The sequence below is a fragment of the Mus pahari genome, chromosome 12 (genome assembly GCF_900095145.1).
Source record: "Mus pahari chromosome 12, PAHARI_EIJ_v1.1, whole genome shotgun sequence".
In the NCBI taxonomy this organism is placed as follows: domain Eukaryota; kingdom Metazoa; phylum Chordata; class Mammalia; order Rodentia; family Muridae; genus Mus; species Mus pahari.
This window is the reverse complement of record NC_034601.1, coordinates 65,149,689-65,173,748: the sequence shown is the minus strand read 5'-3', so window position 1 is coordinate 65,173,748 and position 24,060 is coordinate 65,149,689. Positions and strand designations below refer to the sequence as shown.

General features: G+C 41.5%; 1 protein-coding gene across 10 annotated transcripts in view; it reads right to left on the bottom strand.

Annotated features, from left to right (window-relative positions):
• Robo1 (roundabout guidance receptor 1) overlaps positions 1-24,060 on the bottom strand; it is a 740,168-nt gene that overhangs the window by 27,478 nt on the left and 688,630 nt on the right. For 7 of the 10 annotated variants that reach the window (XM_029544262.1, XM_029544260.1, XM_029544261.1 and 4 more), the window contains 6 exons: positions 22,620-22,662; positions 15,664-15,818; positions 12,297-12,632; positions 10,223-10,330; positions 7,411-7,555; positions 4,028-4,276 (listed from right to left, as the gene is read on the bottom strand). In XM_029544262.1, coding sequence (XP_029400122.1) covers positions 4,028-4,276; positions 7,411-7,555; positions 10,223-10,330; positions 12,297-12,632; positions 15,664-15,818; positions 22,620-22,662 — 1,036 coding nt within the window. The remainder of the gene's footprint in view (positions 1-4,027; positions 4,277-7,410; positions 7,556-10,222; positions 10,331-12,296; positions 12,633-15,663; positions 15,819-22,619; positions 22,663-24,060) is intronic. The other 3 variants (XM_029544266.1, XM_029544265.1, XM_021209554.2) reach the window with 1 other exon arrangement.

The window sequence follows — 24,060 nt, the reverse complement described above, 5'->3', positions numbered from 1 at the left end:
AAAGAGGTCCCAGAACAGAGGATATATGGGTTTCAAGAGTATCCACACTGACATGGCACGGAAAGAGAATCAGATATTCACTCAAATCTAAAGGATGCATAGGTATTAGGTCAAAAAAGGGCGACTCAGGGATGTTCTAGGAGGATGGTTTACAACCTGCAAAGATCTTGGCATGAGCAAGAACAGAGTTCATGCCTGAAGTGAAAGAAACTTCCTGATGACAGCCAAGGCACGGACAACAGGAAGGATGAAGTCACTGAAGGACAGGTCACAGGGTGTCCAGACTACTTCTCCTGGGGAATTGTGCCTCTCTTTCTAGGAAGAAGGGAAGCCACCAATGGTCTTTAAGCAGTCTGAACTTCATGAACATGCCTTGGCAGAGTCGGGAGCAACTGATCAAGAAGCAACTACAGCAAGAGAGCATTTAGTGGAACATGACTCTAACACAGTCAAGGGAGAATGGCTGGCGAAAGAAAGTCCATTAAGACTGGTGCCTTGTGTATGACTTGTAGTAACGTGCCAGAGCGATATTGAGGTAGTAAAAACTTAGAGGGAAACAAGCACTTGGATATATGGGTCTACTTGGATATAAAATGAGAATTGCAGAAATAACCATCCCTAATGAGTGCTACAACAACGGAGGGGTGTGGTGACGCGAAACAGAACACATCTGTTTGACAGACACAGATCTGAACAGGCAGGGGGAGGAGAAGAGGCTGCACTCAAGATTTAACTCCAGAGGAGACTCCAGCATCGTTCACTCCCTGAAAAGGCAGACACCATGAAAACACGAACACTAGGGGACAGGCTAGATAAATCCGTAAGATACTTAGCACAAGTATCTGCGTTAAAGATGACCAGGATAGAAATCACACTGCAGTGGACGCAGCAGCTTGTACAAGAACACTAACAGATGGAGCTTTTGAAGCAACGGGAAGATGTGCATAGATAACGGCTTATGGGACTCTTCTCTGTGTACCTATCTTTTATTTTATTTTTTGAGATTATAAAATAATAACACCATTTTTTTCTTCCCTTTCCTTCCTCCAAACACTCCCTCCCAACTGAACCTCTGAACGTGACTGTCTGACTACATAGATTATTGGCACTTTTATATTTTCGACATTGCCAAAAAGTGTATCTTTATTTTTGAAAACATTCTATAATAAACATAAAAGATATGTTTGTTATGAAAAAGCAATGAGAGGTCTTAACTTTTTTAAAGTCTCTTTTCTTTGACTATGTGCATGACTAGGAAGTCACTTCATGGACTCTCACAAGTCCCTGAGTTGTGAGGCTCGGGAGTTCTCAGGGAGTGTTTAATTCAAATAGAGGAACAGATACAGATGCCACGGGATCAGTATGAGAGCTGAGGTGTGAACAGACCGGCGTTCTAAGGCTCTCAGAACAGGCTGAAAGAATGCAGGAGCCAGAAGAGCAGACAGTTTGCTGCGAGACTGTGCCTCCTAGGAGTGCCAGAAGCTACACCCATGTTGCACCAACATGATTACCCAAACAGCAGCTGAAGAAGGAGGGCACCCACAGACATTCTAGCATGAATCTGGAGAGCTGAAGAGGCCTCAAGCCCAGAAGCCAAGGGCTGCTGAGAACAGAGGAGGCAGTCATCCCCAGAGGAGGGCACGGCAACCATTGATCCAGTACCAAATGGTTGGCCCTGACAACATCCACACAAGTAACATTCTATAGACTAAGCAGGGTTTATTTATGTATTCAGGAATATGTATTTTCATAACAATAATTAACAGGAAAAGAGGGCATGGCTTTGCCAGAGAGCAAGGAGGGGTATGTGGGAGGATTCCAATGGAGGAAAGGGAGGAGAAATGATGTAATTATATTATAATCTCAAACAAGTAAGTAAAAACATAATTAAAGAACAAAAAAGTTGCTTGGTTTCCCCCATTCAGTCCCCCCCCCCCCCCCCAGGCAGCAGAGGACAGCTTTGGAGAGGAGCAGCCAGACTTGTAAGAATGAGAAACAATGTTTGCCATGTTGTAAACTATCAGGACCTGTGCTGCGACCCAAAGGTAAATCCAGGGCATTTCAAACAGACAAGAGTAGAAAAGAGGATGTGGTCAGGGGCCGAGGAAAGGGAGACCTAAGGGCCTCAAACGCTGTGCTAGGCTGGAATGACGGACTCAATGGGAGAAACATCTAGAAAGATAAGGAGGGAGAAGGGGGACGGAAGGGGGACGGAAGAGACTAAGAGGAGAGAGCACTTTTTAAGGGTGTTAGGGGATTTTTAAATTTTTGGCTTGTTCCTCTTGCTTTTGTTTGGGATTGCGCTGAAGTCTTGTACAGGCAGGTGTAGAAATGGAAGCCACAAAAAAAAAAGGCAGGGGAATGGAGCAACCTAGTACAAGCTCTGATGCAGGGGGCCATGGTGTGAATGGGAACCCAGAAGTGGGGAGTTAAACTATCACATTAAACAGCAGGGCAGAGGGTGGGGCTGGGGTAGTCCGTGACCTAGCAGGCAGGACACCTCAGAATAAGAGAGGGTTAAAGAGAGAAAGCTTTCAAAGCAGGAAGTTGGGGATTAGCAGGCGACCGGGATGTAAGAACATGGCAGAGAAAACCTCCCTCACTTTTATTTCAGAGGAAAGTGGACAAGATTACATAGGCAAGACATAGGATAGGCTAGCAGGAGTTGGGTGTGGCAGCCCACATCTATAACCCCTGTACTAGGGAGGTCAAGGTTGGAGAATCAAGGCCAGCCTGAGACATACACACCGATCTGGTCTCATCAGAACAAAATATAACCAAGTAACTGAATGAACAAATAAACCACCACCACTACCACCACCACCAAAAAAGGATGCAGGCTAATCTGGACCACAGCATCCCACTGGCAACCAAGAGGGGTGTAGCTAGGCAACAGGAAATTTAGGTAATTTTAGAGAATGAAAGAATGCTGAGGTATTTCTGAGCTTAATAGTATCTATTAGCGCCTCATTGGCTTTTAATAAGAATAGCTGAGATGCTCTGTGACCTTAATAGGGAAAAGAGATGCCTTATTTGCTCTCAATCTTCATAGAGTTGCAAGGATTAATACTATTCTTTTTAAATATACAGCAATTCTACACATACAGAGAGACCTCTATCACACATAAGAAGGTTTGAAAATTCCCTTCTGTAGAGAGCATGTGATTTAAATTTGGTAATAACTTCTTAAGATACTTAGTAAGCACAGCAAATTGTGTTTTAATCTACAGGGTAAAAATTCAAGCGGCACATGATAGATATTGAAGGAAATATTGAAGGAAAATCTTCTGAGGCAAATACTGTGTTCAGTTCTAAAGGATATTAGGAATCAGAAAAGTGACAGATATGTCGTGTGTCAAGGGCAATAAAATGGTACACACAAAATCATCAACACAAAAAGCTAACAAGACTCAGTATTTATGTGGTAGAAACAGCATGCATATTCACTGCATGTAATACAATGGATTGTTGGCCATGTTCAATAGATTTAAAAAAGCCTCATATGTCTGCATGTTCACACACACACACACACACACACACACACACACACACACACAAGGACTGTCAACAGCCTGGACAGAGGTATTCCAGATGGATATTTAAACCAAAATTAAGATATATGAAGTTACCATACAATAAATATACCAACCCTTTATAAATGATATTTTGCTGGGTTCAGGAGAAAACCTTTTTTTTTTCTTCCATAGACTAAAGAAGCATCTTGTCCATATGTGGAAAGACTATAGCATGAAACATTTACCATTAAGAACACAGGACTTATGTGAGAGAGGTGCTCCTGAATTTATATCATAAGTGGTCGAATGTTTGGGCCCACATTATTTTCTGGTTACTAGTTCATGGGATTTGAGAGTCAACAGTATTAGCTGGTAAGGTCCACTATCTGTATGGGTAGGTAGCCCAAGAAATGGTTCATGTGACTTTAAAATTGTTTCACGGCACAATGCCTAAAAGTCTATCTCTGAGGAGAACTCATGATTGGCCACCAAGGCAGCCAATGAGAACGTACCTCCTGTCTGGTGGGTGGGGCATAGGCCCGAGGTCCTCTGGACAATCCTGTAACATGGGTTGGAGCTCTTCCTGGGGAGAAGGGGTGAGAGTGGCCGTGGATTGGTGGCTGTAGGACACAGCAGCTGGAGAAGAAGCTGCCCCCCGGACAGGGGGAGTGGGGCCTCTTTCATCTTCTTCTTCTTCTAATTCATCCTGCTGCAAATACATCCGTGCAGGCGGCACAGGACAGGGCATTTCTTGATCATAGCTACAACAGATGACAAGAACGTGCAGTGAACGATTTGTATTAGAGAGTGAGAGGGTTGGAACCTATTTGCTTTTTAGAGCTGTTCTACATCTTACTAAAGAATTATTGTTAGAAAACAGCTCAGTGTTGGAAGCTATCAGAGCACACAACAGCATTGTATAGAGGCTGGGGGGGGGGGTGTCTCACGGTGGGAAATAGCTTTGGAGAGTTATTTTAGTGCATCTCCAGTGCACTTGTGGGATTCTGGCTCTGCCACTCCATAGGACCTTTGGAAAAAGATGAAAAATGAACATGGCCCAAAGTCATGTCCTGAGCTAGGAGAACTCCTTTCAAAGGGACATACGCTTGAACTCAGCCGATTCAGCCGAGCTCCACCCACGTATCCTCCGACACTGCAAGACCGGTGGTTTCTTTAGCTGAACCTGAGACTGGTTGGTTGGGACAGATGAATGTAAAATACAATGGCCTTGAAAATCAGCTGCTGTGGGTATCAAGCCGCAGACAGGGAAGGCAAGCTCTTTCTTCTCTTGCTCTAGGGCATCTTCATTTATTACAGTGACAGAGATAGATTAGAACGCACAAATTAGGTACTTCCTTTTCTTACTCCCTCGACCTGTATTTTTCCTCCTTCGATTTCAGAGAGACAATGGGCTTTGCTTGGTAGACCAGGTTGGCCTCAGTCTCACAAGCCGGCCCCAGCCTTCTGACTGCTGGGATCACAGGCATGGACGGACCACCAGCGCTGCCTGTGCAAGCCCTTTCCTTTATTCATAGTCTACCATCTGCTTTGAAGCCCTCCATCAGAGGAGCTGATGTTCAAATATTGTGCTTGCTTGTGTATTCTGTTATTTTTTAGTTCCAGTAAGTTACCTTTTATCCTTCTTGTCTATGTTCCCTTAATTCTCAAGAAGCACAGTAATTTGTTCTCATATCTAAGCTAGGAGTCTTAGAGGGAATTCTTAGTGTTTTATTTCTTCCGCATCAAACCATCCCCAGTTCATCCCTACCCTCTGTGTGAACACTCTCAAGTCTAGTCCCGTGCTGTGTCTGCTGTATGTGCCACTGCGAGCCTTTCTGTTCACCTCTCTGCTTCTGATAGCTCCTTCCCCCCCACCCGTACCTTTGAGTTGCTCCAAATTTTCAAAACTAATCATGCACCCCTCACAGATCATTCATTTACTCTAAAGCAAAAAAAAACCCTGGTCCTTTAATTGCTTAAACAATAAAAAATAAAAATGCCAAGGCAAGATGCTGGAGTCCCTGCATGATCTGGTTTGCATGTGCCTTCCCAGTTTCCTCTCATCCCTACCCATGTGTTTCCTGTTAAGCTCTCCAGGAGCCCGCATTTCTGTGTGGTCCCAGTGTCCTTAAACCCCTTGTTCTTTATTCAGAACCTTCTCATGTGTCAAGGTTAAGAACAATTGCCACTTGATCAGGAAGCCTTCGTTCACCCCATTCAGTCATCCTCTTTGGGGTGCCACTGTGGTGCCCAAAGGTTTTGCTTTGCTTTTCCTTTGTACATATTAACTTCATTGTGTGTGTGTGTATGTGTGTGTGTGTGTGTGTGTTTGTTTGTGTGTGTGCTAGGCAGTAACTACTGTGTCAAAATAGCTGGGACAACAAACTTTAGAAAAAAAAAAAACGACAGCTGTACGGATCTTGGTGACTTGCACATTCTGTGCCTGTAAATTTACTGACTCAGTAAAATTTATACGCAACCACAAAATCGGTCTTGGTGACATTTTCATGGTCATTCCCACATCTGCAAAGGTCAAAAGCTAGCCATCTGCCATGTGTGTTGACAGCATATAAAAATAAATAAAAATAAACAGACCTACTTTTAGGAGTACAGGTTTATGCATTCAGCAATCACCTTTCTATCAATGTTCATAGTTCTAAGATTCTTTCTTAATTCTTTTCTTTTTTGGTGATCTCCCTGTTTATTGTGACAGGCACAGGAAGTGCTGAAGGACCACTAAACTAAGGAAGGCAGCGATGTGCCTTCTGCCCCTTTGAGGTGACCGTGTTCAGACATGATCTAGTGCTGCTGGCTGTGAGTTCCACATGAGGGAAGAAGAACAGATGTTAACTAAGGTATTTTGAACAAAACACCCATTAAGTAAGAGCATGCACTGAGAACCATCTCTGAGGTGGAGGCTCTTAGGGACTTCTTGAGACTTCCCGCTGGGCATGCCTATTCAGTCACCGAGCTCATTGGCGTCACAGCTACGAAGAAGGAGAGTTGCTTATAAGCATTTTCTGTATAGATTGATGTAACTGTTTTAGAAAAACTTAACATGCGTCAAGGACATTCTTACACTCTCAGGCATGGTTTAATGACAGGGATGTGTTCTGAGAAATCCATTGTGAGAGAACTTTGTCATTCGCTGGGAATCCCGGAGGACACTGTCACAAACCTGGATGGCACTGTCCACTCTCTCTGCTGTAGAGGCAGTTATTATACTTGAAGTAACAGATAAAAGAAACACAGTACCAAGTATTTGTGTTTTCAGACACACTGGAGATGAGAAAGGCACAAGGAAAACACTATTGGGTAGGGCTTTTCCATTCCATTATAATCTTATAGAATTCACATCACATAATACAACACTGATATTAGTGGATCCATGAATGTATTTAAAATATCATGAAATCATGTATACATGACTCTTGCGCTTGAATTTACATGTTTATAACACTTTTTTTTTTTTTTTGGTTAATCACAAGTGCTGGGATTAAAGACATGAACCACCTCCACCCAGCTATTATACACACACTATTTTTAATATGTGTATACATGTGTAGACATACTTGAATAATTAGGTACATTCGTGTACATGTGCATGTAAAATGTATGCATTAAAGAGGCTTTCTAAGACATAATTCATATCTGAGGCAGCCCTAGGGAGAGCTTGCATAAAAATGTGTGTTTATATACTATGTGTACCTAATTTTCAGGTTCTAAGGAAGTGTCCTTAACCTTAATTCATATTTCAGATTTCCCTGAGGAGGTCTGTTAAGTCCTGCTGTTTGATTTAGAGACTGGTGTTTGTGAACCCAAGAAATCAGTCGTCTTTGGGCAATTTGGGCCAACTCTGACTTTTCTGCACCTCTTACTGTGGCAATGTCCTTACCTTTCATCTACGGACATGTTGTATTCTTCACTGTTGCTATGTGGGGGAGGATGTGCCGGGGGAGGGGGCAGCAAGTCTGCCCAGTTCATGCCACCCTGCTTGGGTGCCTTTGGTGTCCGTGCCCCTTTCTTGTGGCCTTGACTCCCTAGAAAAGAAATAAAACACCATGTCTTTTGTCTCTGACCTTTACCTTTTATTTTCCATTATTAAAGAGTTTAATAAATTCTGCTACTATCCTACAATTCATATGCACATATGTGTGTGTGTGTGTGTGTGCTTTTCTTCATTCAACAGGAGTTAATACAAGAGAGAAGGCCAAATACTACCAAGTTCAATGTCAAGTGCACAGCCCAGGATGAAACATAAGCTTCAATGAATTTTACAAGTCGTATCATTAATAATGATCTTTCTACAGCAATTAATTGCATTATGGATTATCATCTGAAACAAATGAGCTGTGGACATATTTTCTGGAGTGCCTTTCTAATATTTAATTGCTGAATCCTACAATACAATGCGATACAGATACGATCTATTAGTGTTCTACTGTTGCATTAAATCACTGAATATATATAATTTGTACTTGTCCATTGGAATTTTTTGGGCACAATGAAATTTCTCATTTTCTTGGGGAAGAGAGGTAGGGGTAAGGAAATTGCCAGAAGAACTAATATATTTAATGACAAAGGAAGGAGAAAGTGCATTAAAAATAATGGGCAGAAATATTTTAACCAATTTATATAAAATTATGGCTTACAATAATAAAAAAGATGACGTTCCTGAACAATTTTTAGTGCTATGGAGTAGCCCAATTATTCAATTACTATGGTGTTTTTGATTTTAGGACTGACTCATCCTTTAAACATTGGTAGCTGGTATGTATACTAATTTCTAGAGAGTTTTAAGTCAAAAGATATTGTGTAATTAAAAACTCCTACTTAACATATTTCAGGTCCATATGTATATTATGAACACAGAGTCTGTAATTGTTTTTTTTCTCATATGAGTCCCCAATATCCCAGAATTGCTTTAATGTTTCTTTATGACTCTGAAACAAGTCCCATGGGAGATGAAGCGGGCTTTAGCTTATTCAATGAGCCTTTAAAATGTTTTTAAGTCACATGGGACTTTTCTGTCACAGGAACTGTTTGTCATGCCAGTTGTTCTCGGGTTGGTCTGCTATTGCATCAAACTGGACTGAAGGGCAAGCTAACTGCTAACAATAAACGCTGACTGTCAGTCCCAGTGTCTCCATGCTCTCTCACATCCTCAGGTGCCTGTACAAGGAGGACTATGGGGCATGGGGTGTGAAGGGAACATTGACCCTTGTCTTCCTCTTCCTTTCCTCATGTACGCCTTCCCCAAGAACAGTGTCTGCCCCGTGATGCTGGATACTGGAGCCCCCTCCTGAATTTCACTCCTGTGTTTTGCTCTCTGCCACCGCACATCACGTGTCTTTAGCATCCTTTTATCATCCGTGGGATAACCAGTGATAACACAAGTATCAAGATCAGGCATCTCCAGTGCGGGATGTAGATGCCAACAGGGAATCCATCACCTAAACGTTTCTCTACAAACAGCTAAGTGTTCAAAGACAAAATGACTTATCAGAATCGAATACTTAAATACTGGCGTTGACTCCTCCCCCCCCACCACCAAAATACGCGCATAAAATTTTGTTCAAACCATGAAATTTTGTTACTTTGAAGAAAAGGGAAAAATCATTTCAGACTTTGAAAAGAGAGTATTTAGTACAATCTGAAAAAATAAAATAAAATCTAAAATGGTAAAGAATCATCTCTAAGTGCCTATAATTCACATAAGAACCTCTGAAGCACAGGCTAGGGAATGCCACATCATTGTGCCTCTGTTAAGGGAAGGGGTAAGTGCAGATGTGAGCATCATTAGACACACAAGACCCTAGCAACAACTCCTGCAGTTGCCAGGAGGCTCTGTGCTTCCCTGACCTGGAGAAACATGCTCCACTTCAGATCAATCGCTCAGTTCTCATTGTGGTGTGACTTGCCACATGTTAGTTCTAATAATGAACCGCCTTTAATTACGAAAACAGGACTTAACTACCAGCAAACCCCCATCTGCAGCGCCTATCAGGAAAACAGCTGGCAGACAGCTGCAGTCGCGTACACCGACCCACAGGGAAGGAAGCTTCACCGTGGCTTCTGAGGCAGGACAGGATGATACTGGGAGGAAACTTTATGAGTTTTCCAGCAAGAACTGGGAGACCTCGGAGAGAATGTGAACTAAGGTTTCTGCCATCCCTCAACCCCAGATTACTGATCCTCAGGCTTGCTTCTCCTTGAGAGCACCAAGTGGTAACATAACAAATTTATCACATATGTACTGTTTGGGGCTGTGTTTTGACTAAGGGAAAGAAAAGAATTTTAACTGCCTTGGAAAATTATTTTGTACTTTTGACTTTGCTAAATCTCAGTATCAAAGAAGGAAACAGAGAGCTTGATATTTGATGCCAAGTAGGATAGGAAGTCGCTTATTGGGTGGGTGCTGCATCAGACTGCAGACCAGACCTGTGTCTGGGAATCCTATGATACAACGTGATGATTCTGGTCACTTTGTTACACAGCTGATTAGCACTCTGCTCATCACCTCTCTCTCTTTCTCTCTCTTTCTCTTTCTCTCTCTCTAAATTGGATATTTTCTTTATTTACATTTCAAGTATTAGTCCCTTTCCTGGTCTCCCTCACACTGTCCTAGAAACCCCTTATCCCATCCTCCCTCCATCATCTCTTTTCAAGAGAAAAGGCCGACACTATCCTGTGTGTTTCTTACTTACCAGATGTACTACTGCCCCGATCCGAGCTGTTATAAGATCCTCCTGTATTCTGGTCATAGGACTGGTTGTACGGGATGGTTGGAGGGATTGTGTCATTTGCCCGATAATCTAGACATTCCAGATAGGAAAAAAAAAGTTTATTTCCTCACAGTTATTTCACATTTGTTTGGTTTACATTTCTGAGTAACAGAAGAAAAGCAGCCGGATTATCTACTCCCTGGTTTCTTCTTGTTTTTATCTTCAGATTAACATGACAGAGAAAAGCGTTTAGCTGAAGTACATACACACATAGACACATGTATTACATTTTTAAATATAGAAAAAGGAACTGTGGGCACAACATTGTACTAGTGCTTGTTTGACATGCAGTAGGAATTGATTCAGTTGAAAGTCCAGTATAGTAGTATTCTTGTCATCTCCCTCTCTCTTTTTCTCCCTCTCCCCCACTCTTCCCCCCACCTCCGTCCAGAGTAGAGGCATTGTTGTAAACCAAGACAGATGTCAACTGCACCTCGACTTAACCCTCAGTCTATCCTCTCTTCAGCTGTCTCTTTGCTTAAGCATTTAGGCTGTGCTTTACAGCCTAGATTCAAATGGTAACATAATTAGTAGATTAGCTACCATATAACTCTACTTATGTACTAAGAGAACTGAAACTTATCAACAACATTGTATCTATTAAAATTATGTCCCCAAGAAGAACACACAGTATTATCCTGATCTGCCCCAGAGAGGTTTCTGCTAACTTGGGCAGAGGTGAAAATGCAAAAGCAAAGATGGCCAAGGGCACACAGGTAGCACTAATCTGTCAGTCCATTTGCATTCCAAACTCTTTATTATTTATATTTCCACATACTCAATGTGCTTCGAAGCAGTAAAAAACGAGCAGAGATTCTAAACTCCTTGTATACTGGACTTCCAGATCTTTCCATAGCTCAGAGTGAAAGCACACAAAGTAGCCAAATAAGAAGATGGAAGTTCTGACCCATCACAGTGAAGCCATGATTATAGAAACGCCATTATCCTTCTGTGTCAGTCTTTGTCATGAACTTATGCAGGAATCTTAATGAATTTCATTAAATTAGGTTATATCAATCAAGGGCTTCCTTAAACTTGGGAAAAGGTTAGATGACTTTATTATGAAATTAAAACATATGGCATAGATTTAATCAGATGAAATGCCGAAATTACCCTTTGGTAATCTGGAGTTGTATTGTCTCAAAGAAACAAATTCTTGTCTCTAATTACTTACAGTAAAATGTGTCTTTTACCTGTGTACTCGCACAACATTGCCCTATCTATTCAAATTAGAGCAATCTTGCTTTTCCTAGAGGTATAACTTTGCAAATCATGTTATTGTGGCAGTAGCCTGGAGAACTGCAAAGGAATCAAATACCTATCTCTTTCAACCCACACATTACAATACAGAGACATTCCCCTCAGGCCATACAATACCATTCTGCTGCTTCAAGTTAATATTAAACTCAATTTATTTTAGGTTCTATACTGACAGACTTCAATCAGGTCAACCACAGAAATTTAGGTCCCAGCATTATACATTATAGCAGTCATAGGAACCACATGAGGTGATACAAGAAATTGAACCACTTCTCCAGTTCAAGTTTAATTTAATTATTTTTCTTCGGTTTGATATAAAAATGCCATTCGTTTATATGGCCATGTAGAAGCAATTATCTTCCATCCTCAAGTGGAAAGGATGGAATAGTCTATTTATTGAGAATGTGAGGTATTGTGATAGCTGTACATCTGCCTTATGAATAAAAGATTGCACGTCCTGGACAATCTTTCACCTACTATTAAATTTAAATTAATCTCAAAACCATTTGAAAATACTTATATATTATTATAAAATCAATTTTCCACGGTCATTGTTGTGCTAATTAACTCTTTGACACTGGAAATCTTGAAGCCAAAGAAACAAGAATCATTTCAGTAATCAAAAGAAGGATTTGACTTGGTAGTCACAGACCAGTTTTCCAGATTAGCACTGGGGGTGGGGGTGGGGGTGGGGATCACTACAGGAAGGGGCGGGAACAAATGCAAAACACGTCACCTTTGTTCAGCTTGTTTTGCTCCATGATGTTATACTGAATTGGTGCCACTTCCTGTTTCTGCTGCCCCGGAGGCCTCCAGTGCTTCTCGCTGGAGTCCCCGCCGCCATTATTCATATTGTTGCTGAGGTTCGCCTGGATGAGTTGAGTGGTGGCGTAGGGAGTGGGCTGCCCTGATGGATTGACAAAACGCCCGTCCTTCAGATTTGGGCTATTGAAGGTTTTCATCTCATTGATTTTGTTACTAAGGTCCACATCACCATAAACAGTTGACTCAGGGAGCATCAGATTTGTTTGTTTGTTATCCAGTTGGTTGTTATAATTTGCTATACAATCAGCTATGTGCAATGAAGAGGGAAAGGAAAAAGTCATTCTGCATGGTTATTCGTCTTCAATGGTTTCCTAAGCTTTCTGAGTTATAATGAAATTGGTCTATCAAGGACAAGTGGGCCTAAGATTTACAGAAGGGGTGAACTATTCACACAGGCTTTCAAAGGGAACCAAAATTTAAGGAGGTAAAAATATTCATCAAACCAAATAATATTTGGTAGGAACCAAATAATTTTTTACCTCTTGTCGGCGTTATTTATGATCCCACTTGAAAAAGCCTTTCTCAACTCCATCAAAAAGAATTCCAGTACAACAAAACACATTCGGATCTGTATGTCTATCTTATAAACATATTTCATACAAATGTGAGACTTTCACATTTCCTGGTTACAGATCTGATTGTAGCTACTAGTTAGAGCTATTGAAGCAAGAGAACTACGCGAGTAAATTCAGGAGTTGGACCAGAGGTAAATACAGCTTCTAACTACACATCAATGACTTGCGATGTCAATGTTTTATAAAATGCGTCTATTCAGAGCTAAGAGAACAGGGAGAAGTAGCAGTAACTGCTGCTCAGGATTTGATTGGTTCATTACTTGGTCGTACAGGATAACCATCATCAGGGAACGACGCTACGCATCGTTCACGTTTTTTCATAATGACACCCCACGGAGTCTAAGATGATAATGATGGTGACCAGGGCTATTTAATCAAATAAGGACAGAAATAATATCTGATATTGCTAATATCTCATTCCCAGGCTAATTCTACATTCATTGAGATAATTAGGAGCCAAATAACATACACATAGATGTTTTTAAAGTTCAGAGTGTCAAAACAGCAGGAAGAACTAAAGTTATTATTTAAGTGAAAAAATTTTAAATTGAAAAGTTACTAGAGGAATAACATTGCTTTATTCATGTTACTCAAAAGCGGCACGCACACTAACAATATTAACAGGTTTCTTAAAGAAGCAGCTTTCAAAGGGATTTTTTTTTTTTTTTTGCATGCCTATTTTGGGGGGGGGGAGATACAGAATGGTTTATTTTATTTTGGTTTTTTGTTTGTTTGTTTTTTATTTTTAAAGATTTTTTTATTATTATTATTTTCTTTAATTACATTTCAAATGCTATCCCGAAAGTTCCCTATACCCACCCTCCCGCGCCCCTGCTCCCCTACCCACCCACTCCCACTACTTGGCCCTGGCCTTCCCCTGTGCTGGGTCATATAAAGTTTACAAGACCAAGGGGCCTCTCTTCCCAATGATGGCCGATTAGGCCATCTTCTGCTACATATGCAGCTAGAGACACAAGCTCAGGGGGTACTGGTTAGTTCATATTGTTGTTGCACCTACAGGGTTGCAGCCCCCTACAACTCCTTGGGTCTTTCTCTAGCTCCTCCATTGGGGGCCCTGTGTTCCGTCCAATAGCTGACTGTGAGCATCCACTTCTGTGTTTGCCAGGCACTGGCATAGCCTCACAAGTGGCCACTATATCAGGGTCCCAAAGGGACATTTTTAAAAGTGATAAATTAACATGCTTGCTACTTATGAGGAAACCAAGAACATAATGTTAAGAACTAGTAATTTACCTATCCTAATGAATTCAACTGCTTTGCCCTTCGGTTATATACCAAAGACCACAGATATTCAGTTAACGTGGCCTGTACTCCATCTTTAATTTCTAGGCATTAGGTTCTGCTCAATAGTGAGTAAGGGAAACAACAAAAAGCAATGTAGTTTTTGAAACCTTATCTTGCTTTGGCAATCTTTCTAGATAAGTTTTATGAAATAGGTTGCTTCTAATCTTGGCCCCCTTCTACCCTATATTGGCAATATAGCAGCCACTGGTCATAGCTGACGATAAAGAACTTCAGATGTGGCTAGGAGGCATGAGGAAACCATCAAGTTGAATTATAAAAGCCATCTGTGGCTCTCCTATTGGCCAGTGTAGCTCTGAGCAGCACCTCACAGGGCTGCCAGCATTTACGCCTTCCTGTTGGTGTCAGCGCTGTCTTTTATTGGGGGTTGTGGGGCTCTCTATCTAGACAGAGCATGGAGCTCATGGGACAAGGACTTGTCACGTGGATAAGTAACATTTATCATCAGTAAATGAGACCAAGTATTATTTTTATGGGTAGACACAAAGATGGCTTTGTGATTTCTTCTCACATTATAACATATTCATCTACTGCCCACGTTCTCCAGCTCCCTTCCTTAGGCCCATGCACCTTTCTCTCTCCATGGCCACGTCTTTTGTTTGTTTGTTTGTTTGGTTTTACCATTATTTTAGTTTCAAAACTTAGTTTGCTTTCTTAGGAAGAGTTTCTAACTTTTCTTCTTTAGCCTGCAGATTCTACTCTGACGTTTTAGGTGAGGTTTATACAATTTGTAATAAATGTAGGCAGATATTTCAGCTGAATATTATCAAATTGTGTGCTTATGTGTGCGCACACCACGAGGACCTCTGTAGCCTTAGGATTTGTTTTGTTTTTTTTTTTTTTTGGTTTTTCGAGACAGGGTTTCTCTGTATAGCTCTGGCTGTCCTGGAACTCACTTGGTAGACCAGGCTGGCCTCGAACTCAGAAATCCGCCTGCCTCTGCCTCCCAAGTGCTGGGATTAAAGGCCTGCGCCACCAGGCCCGGCTAGGATTTGTTTTTCTATTGTGAATTCTGATCTAAAAGTTTCGTTCATTCTTATCAAAAAGTTTTGTCATTACTGTAGATGATTATCAGTGTTGCCACTGAAAAATCTTTTTTGTTTTGAAATCAATTCTTTGGCCCTCAAATAGTCATAATAAAAATTATAATTATAAATACTATGACTTTTTTCAGAATGTTATTTTTCGTGATTATAGATTTTGTATGTTCTGTTCAGGGATGGAGAAGATATTTGAGCAGGCTAATTAGTTACATATTTATGATTTCCTAAGATTGTTGACCAGTCTTCTCCTCATTCAGGAAGGACACATTACTTTCTCTGGCTAACTCCTGGTAAGGCTGATGATGTGTTTTCGGCTCTAGCCGTGAGTGCCCCTAACCTGGGCGACTGTAGGTTGTCAGGTTGCTGTCGCTGTTGCCATTGCCAGCTGTGCAACAGTTGATGGAGCAGTCGTTGTGGTTGTTGCCTGTATTGGGCCACGTGTCTGCCAGCCATGGCTGCGTGGCAGGTTCACTAATGTTGAGGAGTCCCGGCCTAAAGGAAAACAATACAGAAAAGGAATGGAAAACAATACTTATTCGAAATTCCAGCAAGCGTTACATTTGACTCATCTCACCATAATCTGGTGAGCTATACCGAATGATACTAGGGTGCATTTTACACTACAGACAGGCAATTGTACTCTAGTGTTCTAGGAAGTATGTCCGTGGACAGATCCATTAATCTGTAGAGCTGTGTTTCAGAGTTCAAATCTTTACTGTCTGCACTTTGTCATGGTGTTTAGAACACAGAGTCTGAAATATTCAGCGTCATTTCGAATCTGGTAAGGCAGGACTCCTGCCTGACTTCATTTTTGACCCATTAAAATTGCTTCATTATAAAACAGAACGTGCCGATTTATGACACAAACAGATCCTTGTCATAAAGCATACTTGCATATTTTTCTTCAAAGCCATATTGCTTTCAGAGAGAGCTCTACGGCATCTTGTCGAGTAGTGCATCAGTACGATCTTCTGTAAGCTTTTCAGCTCATGGGGATAATGTAAAGATGTCCTGTGTAGTGGAAAGCTAATGAATAAAATTTGATGAAAGAAAGATGTTGCCTGTAGAGGGTTTGGCCTAATGCATTTGAGGTATAGAATAGTAAACTCTTTAAGTAAGGATAGATGACAGAGTAATTTATCTAAATTGGCAAAATTGATGGACTGGATGTTATAATTGTATTATCATACCTTATAATTTGCATAATTGTTGTCAATTAATATCTGAGAGAAAAGAGCCTTTTTAATTGGACAAAAAAGGGGGAAAATGTAGTGGATTGGGCCTAATGCTGCCTGTATTATGATGTTAATTTTGGTCCCCAAAACTGCATACAGGAGTGTCTGCACATAAGGTACTAAAGGATCCTGCCCCAATTTGATTCTGACTGGTAAATTAAAATGCCAGCAGTCAATGGCTGAGCAAGGCAGACAGAGGCAGGTCTTTTAGGATTCCCAGGTTTGGGAAAGAGAGGCAAGAAGAAGGAGGAGATCCACCATGCCAGGAGAAAGAGAAGGAGAGGAGATGCCACGCCCGAGAAGAGTGGAGGTCAGCGAGGCATAGACGGCATGGAGGAACCAGGAGAGTGTGGCCCAGAAGGCTGCCCAACTGGGCCCAGGGCAGCCAAGGAGGAACACAGAATATAGTAAGTGATGGATCGGGATTTATCGGCACCAGGTGGATTAACCAGGTGGACATTAGGATGTGGCACAGCTATTGCGCTGATTAAGGCATATCAAAATATAAAGGGTGTGTGTGTGTGTGTGTGTGTGTGTGTGTCTTTCATTTGGGAACATAAAGCATTGGAGTGGGTAGCACAAACCGCCCACCGCCGGAATTAATAACTTCTACACCAGTTGACTAAAATAAATATTAGTGCCCGTCCTCTCCTCCAAAACTAATGCTAAGCTACTTTCTCTTTGTGGAGGCAGAGTGCAGTAATGAATGGGTGCCCTAGACAACTGATGCCAGGGAATCAAACTGAAGTCCATCATGCATTTTCTTTTTTCTTTTTCTTTTTCTTTTTCTTTTTCTTTTTATTTATTATATGTAAGTACACTGTAGCTGTCTTCAGACACTCCAAAAGAGGGTGTCAGATCTTGTTACGGATGGTTGTGAGCCACCATGTGGTTGCTGGGATTTGAACTCGGGACCTTCGGAAGAGCAGTCGGGTGCTCTTACCCACTGAGCCATCTCACCAGCCCCCATCATGCATTTTCAACGCTGTTTGGTAACTCAGCACAGAGAGGAAGGGCCTGAGATGCGCTGTGCAGCCCACAAGAGAACAGACGGGCACCACAGACTATTCCACCATTCTGTTTTCATCGCTAAAGCACAACAGACATACTTCTCACTTAGCTGGGGACTATATATTTACTCATTTAAAAGGAGTATTTATTTCTTGTTTATAATGTGTGAGGTATTGTTCCGAGTTCTTTCAAGGTAGTCATGCAATTTAATCGTTGCGGTTTGATGGGTCCAGGCTGCTACCATCCACATTTCATAGGAGAGGAAACTGAGACATGGGTGGGAGCTTAGGGAACTTGTGTGCACAGAGAGCAGCAGAGCTGAGAGTCACACATGAGCAATGGCCCCCGTGTTATAAATACACACAGAGACCTGTGGGAGTCTTTTGATGTTCCCAAACACCCCATAACAGGAACAAGGAAGAAAATGTCCTATAGTCTCAATAAAGCTGTAAAAACTGGACTGTTTAATTATTAAAGGCGTTGATAAAAGCACACTTTGGAGAGCAATGTTGCTGCGTTAGCTATGGCAAGGATGTCTGGGGTCTGAAATAGATGTTAGTGGTGGAAAATATGCACTGAGTCATCTTTACCTTTTCTATTTTATTTCCCCCGAATGTAAACCTGGAGTGTTATCACTGTTGAAGTTATTAAGAATAAAACTTCTGTATTTGGCACTGAAGAGACACTATGGCATGCATGAAGTATAAGTCAAGTGGAAAATTCCCAGACTGGCTTGAATGTTTCAAAAGGAACAGACAGCGTTTTCATGCTACGGATTCCCTCTGTGAACACTGGAAACAAGTTTGCAGTGAGCGCCCTGATAGCATCAGAAGCTGAAAGCTTCTTATATAGATGGGTGATTTCCAGCAGGAAGGAACATCGGCAGTCCCACCTCCAGCTTCTGTTTAGACTTGAGTTTGGAATGAAAAGTATTCTCGGGGAGAAGGTAAAACATGACTCTTGTCCCATATCAAGGTTTAAAGAGCCAGGTGTGTCTGGCAGAGGTTTTGGTAGAAGGCAAGAGTAGGTACAGATCCTGTTCAGGGTGTCAACTCTCTTCTGCACTAACGATTCTGAGGGCTACGTTTATCCATTTAAATGTACTGACCTAATGTGTAAGTTTAGCTGCTCGACAGAAGCACAGCGTACAGCGGCTCCTGGCTTAAGCATGTTAAAAATAACTTTGCATGATTGCATATATTAAGAGGATTCATTTGAGTCAGGACAAACAGACAAAACAACAAAGAACCCAAATGTGCTCCAAAGATTACATGTCAACTGCTTTCAGTTCTGTGCCTTCAGATCTTCCTATCTCTCACTCCAAGAACATTTATTTGAATTGATAAACCACAACACAAATATCACAGAGTCTAGGAGCTGTGGAAAAACTTTGCAGAATCCCAGCCATGAAGGCTGCCAGCCTATGGGCTGTGTCCTGTCTCCACGGACTGGGTGAATGAGTTTCATCTAAGAGTTGCCAAGGATTTTAAGAGAAGCAAGATGTGGGTTTTATCCACTTCTGTCTGTTTGCCCTTGCCAAGAAATGTGGTATTGGCACATTGACCAGGCAAAGCTGACCTTCGCACACCCTCCCTCAGGTTTCCCTCGTTTTTCCTGGTTCATGCTGTGGTTTGGAAATTTAAGTAGGTTTTCTTGGAAGAGGCAACTGGAATGTTTGAGGCATGAGAAGCAAATGGGGAAGAACAGCCATTTAATATTACTGCGCTCCGTCTGGATTACCACACACTTTGCCCTTTGCATGTCAGGAGCAGGATCTGGGTATCTGGGTATAACCACAAGGTTCATTCTTCCTTAAGGGAAAACTAAATTTACAATGTGAGGAACTCTAACTCTTTTTTTTTTTTTTTTTTTTTTTTTTACATAGCCTCTTCTTTTATAAAATGGAAAAAAAACAAAAACAAACAAACAAAAAACCTTCCAAATAACAGACCTTTAAAACAATCAAAGACAAAATGGGGGCTCAGGCATTCATTCATCTGTCAAGCCATTTATCCTTCTCAGAGAATGTCAGTGACAGCGTTGAAGGACAGTCACTGAATTTTCTGATGTCATCCAATAAATCAGCGTGATGACGTAATAAAGGTGCATTTATTGGGCTGGGAAGAGAAATCAGTCAGTAAGGTGTTGTGCAAGCATGGGGATCCAGGTTCAATGCCCAGAGTCCACGTAAAAAGCTGGGTGTGAACACTTGCTATACCAGGTCTGGGGAGGTGGAGACAAGGAAGCTCCCAGGCACCCACTGGCCAGCCAGCCTAGCCTCAGATGGTGAGCTTCAGGTGTGCGGTTACTTGTGCACCACCCGTGAATGCTGGGAGCACAGCTTAGATCCCCTAAAGCTACAACTTAGGGACACTTGATTTTTCTTTCTTTTTTTTTTAGTAAGATAGCAGATTTATTTTATGCTTAATTCAGATAGTTCCATGGTGCGTATTTCATTGGGAACAATCGAAAGCAAGATTGGATAAAGGGATGCCACGATTGCCAAGGGATGGTTAAGTAGAAAGCCATCTTTAGACTAATCTTATATACTGCACAATGTCATGAACCAGCAAGCACAGCAGACAATGTAATATGGGCTAGATAACATGGCGATCTAAGATTCTGTGGGCCATATACTGTCCTTGGCTCCTACTGATACCAGTTTCTTCAAGAGTGCAAACATGACTAACACACATCCCAAAGATCATTCTTGCCTAAACGGGCAGAAAAGTGGCGAGAGTAGTTTCAATGAAACTAGATTGATTAAGTTGGGACAGCCTGTGTTTCCTTCCAGAAGAGGTGGGGGAAACCTAGGGTTAGCAGACAAATGACACTAGGGAGAAGAAAAGGGCAAGAGATGCTCGGTGGATGCAGGGTGTGAAAGCATCTGATGTGAAGGTTTGGTTACGGTATCATTGACCTAGTGATGTGCCAGGTCAGTTAGGATCCAGAATCTGAGAAAGAAACCCGGAGCTGAAGGGATGTACAGAGAGAGCTCAGCCTTGACATCTGATATGGTATGCTTTCTCTGCTCCACCAATACAAAACACAAACATACGCATACACACACCTGTGCATTCACAGGCACGGACACACACACACACACACACACACCACACAGCCGTTCGATGGCTAGGAATGATGCTCTTTTCCCAATGAACCACTTTCTGGATTCTATTTTCCTTTCTCCCCCACCATGATTAGGAAAAGTTATGACAATAGAGTAGACTTTAAAAAGCATCCACTGTCTTTATCATTTTCTTGTCCTTCTCACTCTACTGTGAAGTCCAAGGTGGTGATTTGATGTGGTGGCTGCTACACAGGAGAAGTTTATTCGAGCTAATGAATCAATGTTTAAAATTGTGTAAAACACAAAACAGGACAAAGCAACAACTTAGTTATCCTGAGCTTCACCTCTCAAGTCTTTGTTAACTGTGACTTCTCCAACACTCCCCCGCCTTTCGAGCCTTTCGCCATTTCACTGACGAAAATGATGATTTCTAGTGAGTACCGGAAATAAATCCACTTCATTGTAGGCATCTGCTTTTAAATGTAGACAGTTATGTCTTCACTGCTAGTGGACTTTCAAGTAGAGCGTTTGGGAACTTTGCAATTCTGCATTTACAACAGAATCACTTAATGTTACTGCCCTCGCTTCCCCACACGGTAATTTTGTTTCCATAGGTTGCAAATGCTATAGCTAAGAAATGGGGGTTTATATTTTATTTTCCGCATGTGCATGTGAGCTTGTGCACGCATGTTCATGCACAGCCTACAGCTTAAGTATATACACAAAAGGTGCTGGCTAAATCACCAGGCACTCCAGATTTACCTAAGAGGAAATGTTTCTATGCCAGAGGCTCATGTGTGAACGCCGGGGCTGTTGTGACTTACATGGAATTCCCCAGAACACAAAAATATGCTGTGGTTTAATTGGTGAATCTAGTGATTTTTTTTTTTTTTTTAATGCAGACTTCTTAGCTTTGGCAGTGATTTGGCGGCTGGCTTTGTTTCACAGGTATGAAAACAAAAAGTGAATAGTATCCAGGAATGAAGAGATTAGAGCCTACCGGAGCCCTGGCTAGACGCAGGCAACCTTCTTCTTTCAAATCACTCTTTGTTATACAGCAAGTTCAGTAATGTTCCTATCCACTGCTCCTTAGATTCAGGAATAACACTATATTCTGGTAGTTGGACACATTATTCATCTCTACACTCAAAGGCACTCAGCAAGTTAAACAAATTTGAATTATAAAATAGTTTGGTTTGGATGGGTTTTTTATTTTATTTTCTTTCTTTCTTTTTAAAATCATTTTAATATTACTGGATTTTTTGGGGGGTGGGATAGGAGGTGGGGGTGGTGGTGGGGAAAAAAAAAATCACCTTACTGTGGAAAATCCTTAAGCCTGTAATTTATCCTCTGCTTCAGCCCCTTTCAGCTTTCTGCCACCTCGATTTGTGATTTCTCTGTGAATACATTACAACTCACTGAATAATAATCACTAAAAAAACCCATAAATGTGGGATTGAGGTTCATTTTAATTAGAGGTGAAAAAAAAAATCTCTTTGTTAACAAGCTACCTAGATTTCTTCCTTCAAATGTACTTTCCCTCCAACTGTAGATGTGAATTATGCTAAATTCCTGCCGAGAACAAACATCACCCACAAGTTCCAAGCAACTGCCGTGTTCAGCAGGTTTTCAAGGGAACACCTTTCTTTGATGGTGTCCGTTAACCAGCTATATTTCTTAATCTTCTTAAGTGGCAAGGCTTAATCACTTTAACTCCTTTTCCATCATCTGCGAAATCAGCACGGCTGTTTTTCTTGGGTAAACTGCTCCCTCTGGTGGTCAAAAACGGAGATGCAACCACTCATACAATAACTGCAAAAATTCCTTGGTTAACAGCTGAAGGGAGAGAGAGGTCACTTCAAAGTAGGTGAACAAATTCAACACAGAAGTTCAACCTTTTAACAAAGGAAGCAATGTCAAAGACAAAAAAAAAAAATTGAATACACCTTTGGATCTAAAAACAAGCAAGATAATTACCTCCCTCCACTGCTGACGGCTTCGCCTCCTCTTTGATAAGTTACTAGAATATTATGAAAAAAAAAAGAGAGAAAGAGAACAATTAATAGACATGTTTATTTAGCAAGAGTCATTAAATTCATGAACATCTTTCTAAATGTCATTTGATTTCCCTTTCTATCTAGAAGCTTTATAAGAACCACTGCAAGATGTCACAGATTTTTTTTGCTCCATCTAGGAATATTATAGAAAATGATTTTTACAATAGCCATATATCATTTTTAATTTCTCAGTGTCTCTCGATATGGTTGCAAGGAGCAACATTAAAAAATCCAGGACACCGTTACTAAGCACAACTCATTCTGATGTGCACCCCACCCACCACCTGTAAGGATTTGTTCAGACTTTTCCACAAGATTAGATAGTTCTATGATTTCTGTATGTATAATTTTAAATTTGGAGGGAAAGAGACATGGCTAGATTGTCTTCCCAGAAGCAAGCACAGACACATGCTCAAATAAACCCTCTTTCCACACTCAAAGACTTACGCCAAGTTGTGACAACTAACGTGACCTGTCTTATATGTGGCTTACGATTTTATACGTGGCTTATGAAAACCCTTGGGCGTTGTGTTTCTATCAGACATTATATCTCTATCACACATGAATGAAAAAATATCTTAATTTTTATTTTTGCCAGAACAACAACAACAACAACAGCAACAAAAAACGAATTATAAATAGTTAGGCAGGGAGTTAAGAAGATTAGCTTTCCTGTAAATACAGACACATTTTCTAAGAAGAAATGTGTTTTTAAAAGCTGCCAAGTTTCCGAGACTTAGAAAGACTCTAAACTGGAAGTCTGCTCGGGAGAGATAACTGTGCCCAGGGATCCCAATAACTGGATTAAGACTGAGGACACATAACTAAGGGGCATCTTTGACGGCAGGTGATGGGAGAGGAGCGCCCGTTCTGAAAGACATGGAATGGGAACAAGACGAGGACTCTGACTTGTTGGAAATGAGGTTTCATCTCTCACGTGGGATGGTGATTTGGGGGGGGGGTACCTCTGAGAATACTAAATTCTATGGACAGAGAGTTACAAAGGACTGAAACTATTCTCCTGCTGGAAAACTTGGAGGATTGAGTCAAGGGGAGACCATTGCACTGCCCGGTGTGATCGAATCAGTCAGATGATTAGCGCATTCAATCATGCTGGGGGGTAGGGGGAGTGGGCAGGGGATGTGGTAGGAAAGGTGTGCTTAACAGAGACCCATGCACACAGGACTAAGATGCAATGTGGCATGCAGAATATGGGCCTGCATTCAGTAGGTGGGAAAAAGCTGCACCAACCATATCTAGTTCAAATGCATGCCCGGCGGGAGCGAAGGAGATTGGGTATTGTACTATGTGTGTGTGAGTGAATCCTCTCCCCGAGTTCCAGCTCAGAACGGACTGGAACC